Genomic DNA, 13,090 nt, shown 5'->3' with positions numbered 1-13,090 from the left:
CGAGTGTTAACCTGCGTATTTTGTGTGAATTATTGTGTTTTAAGTGATTACGTGTCTCGAATATAATAGCTACGGGTTTTTATGGTTTTCAGGTTTAACGCGTAATACGGAGAAGTTAAAGTGCTTAGAAGTGAAGAGGAAGAAGCTAGGATGCTTGGCGAGAGAAATCATAGCATTTGGTAGATGTTCGGGTCCAAGACATAGCTTAAACGTGCAAGAAACGAAAAATGTTGAGGTCTAGGGAGTTGTATGTAATTAATGGAAAGTAGAATTCAAAATGGCCAAAAGTTCACAGAATGTTCACAGCGTAACCTACGGACTCAAGCCGTAAGTTACGGTGGAGAAATCAGCAGCACATTGTTACTTTGGGGTATTAATTGGGCTTTGCAAACCTTAATTCAGACATGACGTGAACTTCGCATGCTAGAGAAGGAATTTATTGGGCTACACAAGTCAACAGCAACATCATCATTATCATTGACGTGAAAGTGGGCTTGAATTGGAGTGGGCCGATTAATAAGGAAAAAGGAGTCAACAAGCAAGTGACTTTGGGGATTATATAATTCATCGACACAAAAATATTAGAATCAACATCTCTTCGCCCCACACACACAGCCGAGACAATACCTTGGGGGCCGATTAAAACAAAGAAAAAAACATCATGATTGGACTTCTTGGGGTGGAAGACTTTTTGGCACAAATCACGTGAACAAGAGACATCAACAATATATCATCACATGTGGGCTTGTGGATTGGAGGCGCCATTTTTTATGATATTCAAGCAGATTATTGGGCCGCACTGATTGGGCTGCTGGTGGACTTTAGACACAAAAGTAGGATCACGTGTACGAGGGTCAGGGAGGCATTAATTGCATTCTTTGTACATCAACACACAATTGCATCATCAATATCGATACACACGTCGACGGCAACATTGAAGTTTGATATATTATTTTCGTCATTATTATTTATATACAATAAGATGATGTTTTTAATTATTATTCAAGCCTTTGAAGGTTGTACGAGTATCATGAGTGGCTAAATCTCTCGTGGACACCTCGGGTGAACGATTCTTATGAGACGCTTTTAATTCTAGTTGTTGTTTTGTATTGAGATTTGGATTTGTAGTCGGGTGACAGCCGACTATTTGCGTGATTATATAATTTGTGTGACAGACAAATCCTAAGTGACAGTCAGAGTTATAATTACGTTTTGAATCCAATTATGCTTTTGTTGATTGAATGATTTCTATGTATGCTTGTTTTAATATTTATCTGATCAATTATTATTAAGATTTTGAACTACATAGGTAATTGGTAGATGTGACAGATTTACTATTCAATCAATAGCATCCAATAAAATCAGAACTAGGTTATTAGTAATTATAGAATCTGAATCACGGAGTGATCACCTTTTCTCATCATTGTTTATTACAACTCAATCTTTTTCTTAATTGCAACTTGTTTCATGTGTTTTTAATTCCATATCAGTTTTATAATCATTAGTTAGTTTGATAAAATTTACAAACAAAACGTGTAATACTAACCACATGCTCCTCGTGGATTCGACACCCGACTTACCCTGTCTATTGGTAAAGTTAGGTTATTATTTTTGAGTGGCCCACGACAGCCATATCAGTCGTCACACATGTTAATGTCGTAGCTAAACATTAGCGATCTCAAATTCCTTACATTTGCAACTCTCAACTTACATTTTACAACTTACATTTACAATTACATACCATGTCTATACAAATACAACTCAAAGGTTCATGCATACATGTTGTCATTGTCAGGGTGGACGTTGACGGTTACACAAATTCTACAAACAAAAAAGTTTACAATTACAAGGTTTTACGAACATAATGCGTTACACATACAAAGTTCCACGAATACAAAGTTTCATATAACATGCTAAAGAAAATGATTTTAAGTTCGTTTTCTCAACGATATTTTAAAAACCGGTTATTCAAAAAGATTTATTTCAAATATTTTACAAACAAACTATGAACTCACTCAACTTTATGTTGATTTTTCGCATGTTTCTTTCTCAGGCTGCATTTCAAAATTATGGCACGGTTGGAATAGGAAAACCATGTGGATTCGAGTACTTAGTGGGCGTTTGCTTTCTAGAAGTCTTAGCTTAATTAGCTTCCGCTGTGCAATGAAGATACCAGTCAGATCACGACCAGCTCTGATTTATCAGGGTGTGACTCAGAAAGCATATAACAATTACTAAGATAACGTCCCTCTGGCTTGCTCGAACAATTAGAAATTCCGGGATGTTATCTTATTATCTTGGCATTGTGGTTGCGCATGAAGAATTTGGTATTTCAATTAAACAAAAAGCATATACCAAGAAGAATATAATCAAAACTGTTATTTTAGAACTGGGGATGAAGTTAACTACAGATGAAGGGGGTATACTAGTGGATGCTACGGGGTAAAGAAGACTTGTTGGATGTCTTCGTTATATATTGCATACGATACTCGATTTATCTTACTTTGTTGGAATTGTGAAGCGCCGGTTGTAGGAGAATTCTATTAGGGAGAATTCTATTAGGGGGAGGTGGTCATCCCAACTACCACCCAAGTCAATCACACATGCCCTAAGCATGTCTTCCAAAGTTTGAATAGTACGCTCACTCTGTCCATTAGTCAGAGGATGGTAAGTTGTACTGAAGTTTAATCTTGTGCCTAAGGATTGCTGGAAACTCTTCCAAAAGTGAGATATATATATCTAGTATCTCTATCAAATACAATAGATACTTGCACGCCATGCAGGGACACAATCTAGTCCACATACAATTTAGCCAATTTAGCCAATTTGTCAGAGCTATTCTTCTCCTTGATTGGCAAAAAGTGGGCTGACTTCGTCAACCTATCCACGATGGCCCAAATCGCGTCATCGCCACGTTTGGTTTTGGGTAACTTGGTAATTAAATCCCTAGTTACCATTTCCCATTTCGCATTTCCACGTGAGAATCTCAAGCTGTTGTAGAAGTCCTGACGGTTTTTGATGTTTAGCTTTAACTTGTGAACACGTTAGACACTTAGCTACGTAGGTGGCTATAGATTTAGAAATATTTAGAATTATGCGCTTCCTGGAGGATTAGATCTCTAAGTCCTCCAAAGATTTGAACCTAGATTCGATCATTCAATCTAAAGATTCCATCTTTTCTCAGATCTTGATACATTTTGCCACCTCCAGGATGAACAAAATATTTAGAATTATGCGCTTCCTGGAGGATTAGATCTCTAAGTCCTCCAAAGATTTGAACCAAGATTCGATCATTCAATCTAAGGATTCCATCTTTTCCTGGTGATAACTGACAAACAGTTCCACCTAAACCATCATTAGAAATATTAGCCTCTAATAAGGCTTGCTTTTGCGCATCCAATAGTTTCTCATTTAAGATATTCTTGAGTTCAATACTCTTGGCGTTAACCCAGATCGGCTTAACCCTTTCCTTGCGACTTAGTGCATCGGCAACCACATTTGCCTTGCCGGGATGATAGCGAGTCTCGCAATCATAATCATTTAGAGTCTCCATCTAGCGGCGTTGTCACATATTCAGATCTTTCTGGTTAAACAGATGCTGGAGACTTTTATGGTCAATGAAAATAATACACTTCGTGCCTTATAAGTAATGTCTCCACAACTTAGTGCAAATACAACGACACCCAACTCCAAGTTGTGGATGGTGTAAATCCTTTCGTGCATTTTTAATTGTCGTGATGCATATGATTGCCTCTCTTCTTAAGCACACAACTCATGCCTGTATGCGAGGCATCACAATACACAACAAAATCCTCAATTCCCGAACCAATGTCTTCATACTTCCATGAACCGAACCGAGCTGAGCACCACGTTTACAACCGAGCCTCAAATCAAATAAGCATATTCCGAGCAATTTTCGAGCGAACAGTGAGCGCTTTGAACGGACCTATTTGTATTCATATAAAAAAATAATTTGTTTATTATTAGAAATTTATTTATTTATTATTACTAACACTATATATGAAAACTTTTTTATATTACCTTATTCTATATCATTAATAGAGAAAAAATCAATCATAGATATATGGTTAGTATTTACTTATTTATTATTATTGTTATTATTAACTTTTATTTTATTAATCAATACTAGTATTTATTTAACACTTATTTTTAATTTTTAACATTTTATTTATGACTATTATATCAAGAGATTCACTTCTAGAACCGTATGTTTTGCCCCTCATGCTTTTCTTTCAAAACAAATATAAGATGTGATTTTGAGAAAGACACCGTATCTTTTGAACATACAATTACATCTTTTAATCATTCATGTAGTAGTGCCACCAAATGTATTACAACAAATTACTGTGTTTATTTAACTTATTCAGACTTAACACTTGACAAAGTATACAACAAATTAACACGTACGGTGATCAACTATCATTCCTTTAGACTATCCACATCAAGGATGTTTGTAGGTGGCATGGAGGGTGTTCATTCCTATGTGGAGGGTATTTGTGAGAGGGATGGATTAGTGGGTGTTGTAGAGGATGACATGGAGGGTGTACATTCTTCACAATTCTTGGGGAAGAATGGTGAAGAATGGGCTAATGGTGGGTCCTTTCTTTTTTTTATAAGGTTGTTTGTGGGAAGGATATATATGTTATTGTTGTGGGTAAAAAGTGTTTGTGGGAAGAATAAGTGAAAAGCTGATATGGCATGCTGATTAGGCTGTTTGTAAAAAGGATAGCCTTTCACTGATGCGGATAGTCTTATTACACACAAAAGCAACAATGATGTCTTGAAGTAGTAGTCTCCAAACCATCCCATACAATATCCGTTACATACTCCGGCGACGAACTCCAAACAAATCAGCCACCACCCGCCACCCAGACTGCCAACTCCATTCCAACACTTTCAAATGCCCATCGGGCATTAGTTTCATATACTGAGCCGATGATGCTAGCGGCACCCGAATCACACCATCCGGACGACTCGGCTCGGCTGAATGAATGAACAAAGCCAAACTTCCATTGAGGAACCTAACATAACTTCTTTGTTTACTTCTATCAGGCCCATTGACCACATACTTGTAATAAACTCGACGTTGTTTTGTTTCAAGATAACCAAACAAACCCTTATTAGTAACCTCAACAGAATACAAACCTTTCCTCCAATTTGTTGAAGAAACACTAGCAACCAGCTTCTGTCCTTCAAACAGTTTTTGCCCAGGTACCAAACTGTCTGTCGGGTGATCAAAAGATTGCCAAACAATCTTCTTACGAGCATCAACCAATACTAGGTTTCCAGTATCGGTTATTTGCATGCCAGTAACTTGTTTTCCAGCTGTGTTGGTAGACCAAACAAGGCTACCATCGGCATCACGGAGCACTAAATCTCCGGCTTTGTTAAGGTTTAGTTTTGCACCGAGTTTAACAGGATGGTTTCGGTTTGCTGACCAAACAACTTGAGGGAACGCGATAGCCGGTCCAACAATACCCGACCCGCTGTTGGTTTGGACTATGAAGACTGCGAAGAGGTAAGTGTCGCAGGTCCCGTTGCAGTAGAACCCACAGGCAAACTTAAATCCGAATGATCCTCTAAGGAGGATGGCTCGGACCGTTGAGCCGTCTGTGAAGGTTACGGAGTGGGGTGCGGACTTTTTGTTGGTCCATGTAGTGGAAAGTTTTGCGGTAGGGTAGTCGAAGGGCTGGGCAGTGACTGAGTAGCAAGATGAGATGAGAAAGAGAGCAAGGAGAAAACTAGAAATTAATGGTGTATTCATGGCTGATGAATAGAATAGAAAGAATTGAAGATGAATGCATATGCAGCCTTGTATTTATAGTATTCCAAAAAATGTAGGCGGTCGTTTACTATTGTAAATTAAAGTATCCTGATATTGAATGGACAAAACTGTGTTCGGATCTCTTGTGGTATCAACCTTAGAAATCTGTTAAAGTCTTCATCATCCAAACTAGTGTTTTCAATTCTGTAATAGATAAACTTAAAACGAGTAACACATAGTTTAGGAAATAGGTCTCTAGTATTATTGATCCAGAAAAAAAGCTTAAAACTAATTTAACTCTCATGACCAAAATCAAAACTTTGATTAGGTTGTGACTAGGTTTAACTAAAGATTTAACTCAAACTCCTAATTAGATAATAAATAAAACCCCATAATTATCTAATAATAATCTAATTAGCTATTATAAATCACATACAACTCATTTGGTTTATCTCAAATTGGTTTAATTAATTGATTACTTGAGACCAATATGCATGTGCTCGGAACCGGCCCATCATCGCAGCCCGTGAGTTCAAGCCAGGGCATTAGCCGGTATCGGCCAACAATCACTACTAATTTTAGACTTGAAATCCGGAGGTCTTCAACACCATGTAGGTCTCACATTTTTGTATACATGATTCTCACGAGTGGCTTAGTCATTGTATCTTGGCATTGCTCATCTCCACAAATGTACTAGATCAAACCCTGTTTATCTTCTATCTCGATGTAATTTCTAGTTTTTTTATTATATATTAAGAGAATAAAAAATAAAAATAAAACATGCCCCTTCTTGACACATTTTCGAATGAAAAAGTATCTCATGTCAATATGCTTGCTTCGACCATGAAAATCAGATTTTTCATAAGTACTACACTGGATTTACTATCAACTCATATAACCACTCGTCGCACTTTTCATCCCGTGATTTCACTTTAAAGACCTCTTAACCAAATGGCTTAACAAGCGCAGTCGTGGTAGCCTTGAACTTGGTTTCACAAGATGATAAGCCCACCATCTTTTGTTTATTAGAAGATCATGTAATTGGTGTATCACCATATATGCCCTACATACTTCACAATTCCAACAAAATAAGATAAATCGAGTATCGTATGCAACATATAACGAAGACATCCAACAAGTCTTCTATACCCCATAGCATCCACCAGTATACCGCCTTCATCCTTAGTTAACTTCATCCCCAGTTCTAAAATAAACACTTCGTTGGGTTACAATCTAACATAACAGTTTCGATTATATTCTTCTTGGTATATGCTTTTTGTTTAATTGAAATACCAAATTCTTCATGCGCAACCTCAATATCAAGATAGTAAGATAACGTCCCTCTGGCTTGCTCGAACAACCAGAAATTCATGTCTGGAAATGGGAGAGGATTGCGATGGACTTTATCATCAAACTTTCCCGTACTTCTTCAGGTCATGATAGTATTTGGGTGATCATTGACCGATTGACCAAATCCGCTCACTTTCTCCCCATTCGTGAAGATTACAAAGTCGAGAGATTGGCTCGTATCTACACGGACGAAATCATTTGTTGTCATGGTCTCCCCATTAACATCATTTCTGATCGTGATGGTCGCTTCACATCTCGTCTTTGGCAAACTTTTCAATCCGTCATGGGTACTCTTCTTAACCTTAGCACCGTTTTTCATCCTCAATCTGACGGACAAACCGAACGTAGTATCCAAACTCTAGAGGATATGCTTCATTCATTCGTAATCGATTTTGGTGGCAACTGGAATATACACTTTCCTTTGATCGAATTATCGTATAACAACAGTTATCAAACGAGAATTCAAATGGCACCTTTTGAGGCATTGTATGGTTGTAAGTGTCATTCGCCTATTTGTTGGCACGAGATCGGAGAAGCTCAAATCACCGGTCCCGAGCTTATACAAGAGACAACGGACAATATTTTATAGGTTCGAGAGAACTTGCTGAAAGCCAGAAGCCGATAAAAGAGTTACGCTGATAAACGTCGCAAACCTTTAGAATTCATAGTTCGTTTTGGTAAGAAAGGGAAACTCTATAACAACCCTAAAAAACGCCCCTAAACGCTCTAGTTATACCCGAATACTCGTAAACGGACCCGTATAACTCTAATTTTAACAAAAAAACAAATAAAACAAATAATACTGGTCACTCGCGGGCCGTGAGCAAGATCTCCAGGAGAGTCGCGGGGCGCGATCGAGTGTATGCAGGCGAAACCACAGCATGCCACGTGGCACGACACCCAGATGACATACACTTGTGACTAACCAAGGCTAAGCCCTAGTCTAGTCCCTCGCGGGCCACGAAGGGCCGACCACAGTGGGTCACGGGGCGCGAGCCACCCCTGATCAGCCTATAAAAGGGGTCGAAGGCCTCAGTCTTCAGTCGCTCATTTTCTTTTTCTCTATGTCCCTATTATAGCAAAGTATTGCTCGATATAATATCCCTAAAACACGAATCTCTGCCTTGTTGTAAGTATTTTAACCCCCGATCACAAATCTGTTACCCTACCCGATTGATCTAGGGATCCGTAACGCATGTCGAGGCTCTACCTGACTAAGTTCGTTGGAGTTCTGTCCCGTTTTGTATGGATAATGTGATTTGGGTTATTTTACTAACACGTGTGCGTTGTTTATTTTTAATAGACTATAATCAGGAACACTACCAGGAAGCTATAGAAACACCTAAGTCAACAATGTGAGTTATTCTCTTTTTCTACAATTGTTTTACCAAAACCTTAAATGTTTTAAATTATACTTAAAGTGATTGAGTCTTTGTATTCTACAATTGCTGCTGGTATGTGGGGTTTTGTATACACTACTTGTAGTCTGTTACTATTGGACGATGAGTTAGCCAATGAGTAACATGAGCACCGTCATGGAACTGTGAACATGACAAATACTGAATGAGTATATTGGTATATATAAACATTGTAATCGCTCTCAATACTGTAAAGTTATAAAAGCTTGTTTTGATTAAACTGGAATGCACTCACTAGTATTTCTTGTTGACAAAATCTTTTTAAAACGCGTTTCAGATAACTTAATGTGAAGCCAGTAGAAACCAGTTATGGAGAATTGAAAGTTTAAAGAAGTGGCTATAAAAGTTACCTAAATAAAAAGGAGATTATGTTTTCAAATAATTAGGATTTATCCCAATAAATGTATTGTCAATGAAACTTGAGTTTTATCCCATTTATTTATTATAAAAGTTTGGTGTTTTGAAACTCTGATAATATATCCTAACTACGGTCCTGATGTCTCATTTCCGCTGCCAAATTAATCAACACCAATACCATCTGGCTGGCTCGCGGCCTCCCGCTCCCGGGGTAGAGGTTGGGGGCTGCGACAAACTCGCACCTTGCTACGTAGGTCCTTTCAAGATTTTCAAAAGGATTGGCAAGGTAGCGTATCCACTAGACCTACCTGAAGAACTCAACAACATTCATCTAGTCTTCCACGTTTCAAACTTAAAGAAATGTCTAGCTGAAGATGGACTTCAAGTTTCACTCGAAGATCTTCAAAGTAACGAGACTTTGCACTTCGTGGAGAAACCTGTCGAGATCATCAAGGTTCTATGGGATGGAAAACGTGGCGATAAGTTTACTTGGGAACTCGAAAGTGATATGAAGGCTAAGTATCTGCATCTGTTCGTTGCATCTTCCTAAATTTCGGGACGAAATTTCTAAAGAAGAGGAGACTGTAACGCTCCGCTTTTTCGCAACATTCCTTAATTAGAAAGCTTGTCTTGTACTTCTATTTTTGGAAACTTGTATTCGTATTTCGTTGTATCATTGTAAAATCCAAGACTTTGATCATAATAAAATTCGTCATTTCTTGCAATTTATGCTTTACTTATTCATGCATGCTTATACGTTTAAATTCATTATACATGTGATACCTTATTCATAGTTCTTGTAAACACGTATAAAACTTGCAGATACATATCATACATACACAATTTATACACTTTTCACGCATGTTTTTATATCATTGAACGTTTACGATAATTATTCATGATTTACATACTTGGTTGTATGTTTAGTATACATAAAATCACCTTCTACTATGCCTTTCATACTTAAAACACATCAAAACATAACATATATAAACATTAAGGACTGAAAATGACAAAAATCAAATAAGTTTCGTGGCCGAAGGCCGTCGCGCCCCGCGACCGGCACCCAGCTCCTCCGTCGTGGCCCGCCAGGGACCAGAATCTGCAGAAAATTATAATCAGCTCAACTATTGGTCATTTGTGTGTTTCTTATGGTTGCAACTACCTCTTAATTACACTTAACTCTTAGCCCTAAACCTCAACTATAAAACCCACACATCCTAAACTCATTTTTCACTTTACAAACACTTCAATCTTCCCTAAAACACTCTCAAATAGCAACAATTCTCATATTATAATCAGAGAGTTCAAGACTTTCTAAGTGAGTTCTAACTCAACTCTCTTACACTTCTCTACTCATTTCTTCTTTCTTGGCACTTGGATAACCTCTAGGTAGGGTTTCACAAGATTACTTAGGTAATCTAAGGTGAAACCTCACCATATTTGAGGTCCAAAGTACCTTAAACTTTCTGTTTTGTGTTCATCTTCTTGTATGTTCATTTTATGTTAAATAACTTGATGGAATCTTGTTCCCATCAAGCTCACAATCAAGTCTATGATTGTGGGTTTGTATTAGGGTGATTACCATCCAAGTTATGAGTTCAAACACTCACATATTTTCTATTTATACTTACTAATCAAATGATGAAAACAAGCACAAGTCATCATCTTTCATATGATGAACTTGTGACTTGTAAAGTGTGAACAAATGGAGGCTTTGGCCTTCCAAACTAAGTTCCACTCCTTCATTTAAACACTTTTATAACTTGTTAGATTAGGTTTACGTTATTTTTATTCATGACCCTCCCACCATCTTCATGATGGTCTGGGTAGTGGTGAATTTTATAATGAGGTTTTCTAACCTTCATGCTTGACATAAAAGATGCTATATGACAATACGTGATTGGACTTAGTTTTAGGATGTATTATTACTATATAAACTATATATAATTATAAAAAACATGGATGAGTTTTTGGTGTTAATCAAACCATAATTAACCATCATAAACCTAAGCTATTATATCAAAGACTCTAGAGTTCTTGTAATGATTCCAATGGGCAATTTGGGACCCATGAAACCACTAATTATGGTGTCATAAATAAACTCTTAGAACTTGGGTATTACTTTCACATATACGTACTTTTTGATATTTAAATTCTGAATCCAAATCCTCCTTTATCATCCGAATACTCACACCCCTATGTTTTCTCGTGTAGGAGAACTCGGTGTTCCATCCTCAAATAATCAACTCTTCAAGGAATTACCAAGTGGAAGCTTGCAACACCGTGAGTACACTTGACCCGTTTTCCTTTTTACACAATTTAGGTTGTAACATGTTAACTTACAAAATACGCAAACACAAACACAAACATACTTTACTCTCTCAATCCATTATACATGCTTATTGTTATGCTTAGGAGTTGCACGCCGCCTGTCGAGGTATTGTTAAGCTTATTATTCATAAACGGTCTCGTCACTTTAGTGGCTAGGGATGCATATAATTCTTGTGGACACTTGGATTTGACAATTAGTATTGCATGCTAGTTAACCTTGTATACAATTTTGCCATGTGGATTCGAGTAATTCTTTATATACTTATGCTACGTATATACAAACTTGTGTACTTGCCAATGATTTTGCGTTGAACCATTATTTTTAACATGTTACAGGTTGATGATGATGCTCATGATGAATCTAGTAGGACGACTTAGAAACACGCTCAAAATACTAGATTTGAATATTTTGTTATGTTATTGTTGTTGTATTTTGCTATTTCAATGTTGTACTTGTATTTCTTTCATTGTAATTGACAATTTATGATTCTGAATGAAATCGGTTTTGAACTTAATTATTGTTACATAATGTTATGAAGTCTTTGAGCAATCTCGTTCGTCTCATTCTGATGTTTCTGCCATCGGTTAGGGTGTGACTGATTTGTATCACAGCCATAACTATAAGGAATTACGTATAATTTCCATGTTCGACCTAGTCTATAGTAGGTACCATACGTTTGACCATTCTTGCTACTTGTTTAAAATGTTTATTCTTCCCTTTTGCTTCTTCCTCTTCTTTTTTCTTAATACTTACCACATGTCTTTCCTAAGACATTTTACATAATATACTTGAAGACTTGAAGACGCTCGTAATACAAACGAGATGAATTTACCAAAATAGGTGTGAAACCCATAATTTGGTAAACGACTCTCATCTCGCTTATTCTGTTTTTGCATGAAATTACGACATCAAGTTAGGAGTGAAGTCCACATCTTGATGGTAAATTTCCAATTCAAATTCTAGTGGATCCTCGTCAAAGTGTCGAAATTAATTTTGACCTGACGAGTACCAACCACACTTAGGGTACGAAATTGTCAAGTTAGTGGTGAAACACGCATCTTGCCGATTAAGTCCCATTCCTCGATTTTCAATCCCGCCAAAGTTTCGTTTGTTTCAATCGATTAGAGACGTGTAGTAACTGGAAGTGTAAGATACGGTTAATCGCTTCTCGACGAGAGTATCTTACTTATAGGCCAAAGCATGTTTCCCTAATTTGAAAGGACTTTCGATTCACTTTGGAATAGTTGAAGTCTCCAAACACAAAACAATCCAATGTTTTATTGAGACTCTCTTTTATGTTACTTCAATTTATATGTGATTTTATACTTGTTACCTCGTTCATTTCAAAATCGATACACGATTCGCACATCTCTCGCAATCAAAAGCAATAATAATTCTTGTGAACAAACTAAAGTTATACTCTTTTACTCATTCATACGTGATATACCTTGTAAATACTTGTTGCATACATGAAATTTATATGAATCATACGCGCTACATGATAATTACATGCTTATACATGAAAAAACTTTATTTTGAATTAGGATCAAGTCTCATTCTTTCCCTCTCTTTCGATTCTTTAGATGTATTCCCACAGTCTCTCCAAGAAGACCAAGAAGGGTTCCAACTCCAACTCTAACACGACGTCAAACAAAGAATGCATGAAGTTCATGGCCAAGGTCATACCTGACATCGTTAGCAAGATCCAACCAAACCCTGACTCACCCCATGGTTCCGTCGATTCGAAGGTGGGAACACCTAGAGCGACGTTCCAGTTTAAGCAGTTTATGGCCTGTAAAGCACTCGAGTTCACTAGCAATGATGGTGCCACCGCCCTGCTGAACT

The 13,090-nt window shown here is 37.3% G+C and overlaps 1 protein-coding gene across 1 annotated transcript; it reads right to left on the bottom strand.

The window, feature by feature from the left end:
- Window positions 1–4,580: 4,580 nt before the first annotated feature.
- On the bottom strand, window positions 4,581–5,785 carry LOC110897285 (epidermis-specific secreted glycoprotein EP1). Its single transcript, XM_022144036.2, has one exon. It carries the CDS (start codon window positions 5,783–5,785, stop codon window positions 4,841–4,843), a length of 945 nt encoding a protein of 314 aa, XP_021999728.1. The 3' UTR covers window positions 4,581–4,840.
- Between the last annotated feature and the right edge of the window lie 7,305 nt (window positions 5,786–13,090).

The sequence above is a fragment of the Helianthus annuus genome, chromosome 13 (genome assembly GCF_002127325.2).
Source record: "Helianthus annuus cultivar XRQ/B chromosome 13, HanXRQr2.0-SUNRISE, whole genome shotgun sequence".
Taxonomy (NCBI): Eukaryota; Viridiplantae; Streptophyta; class Magnoliopsida; order Asterales; family Asteraceae; genus Helianthus; species Helianthus annuus.
Note: the sequence above shows the minus strand (reverse complement) of the source record. Positions and strands in the feature narration are given on the sequence as shown.

Excerpts from the sequence above, each read along its gene's own strand:
- LOC110897285 (XM_022144036.2), bottom strand. The coding sequence starts at position 5,785 with ATGAATACACCATTAATTTCTAGTTTTCTCCTTGCTCTCTTTCTCATC.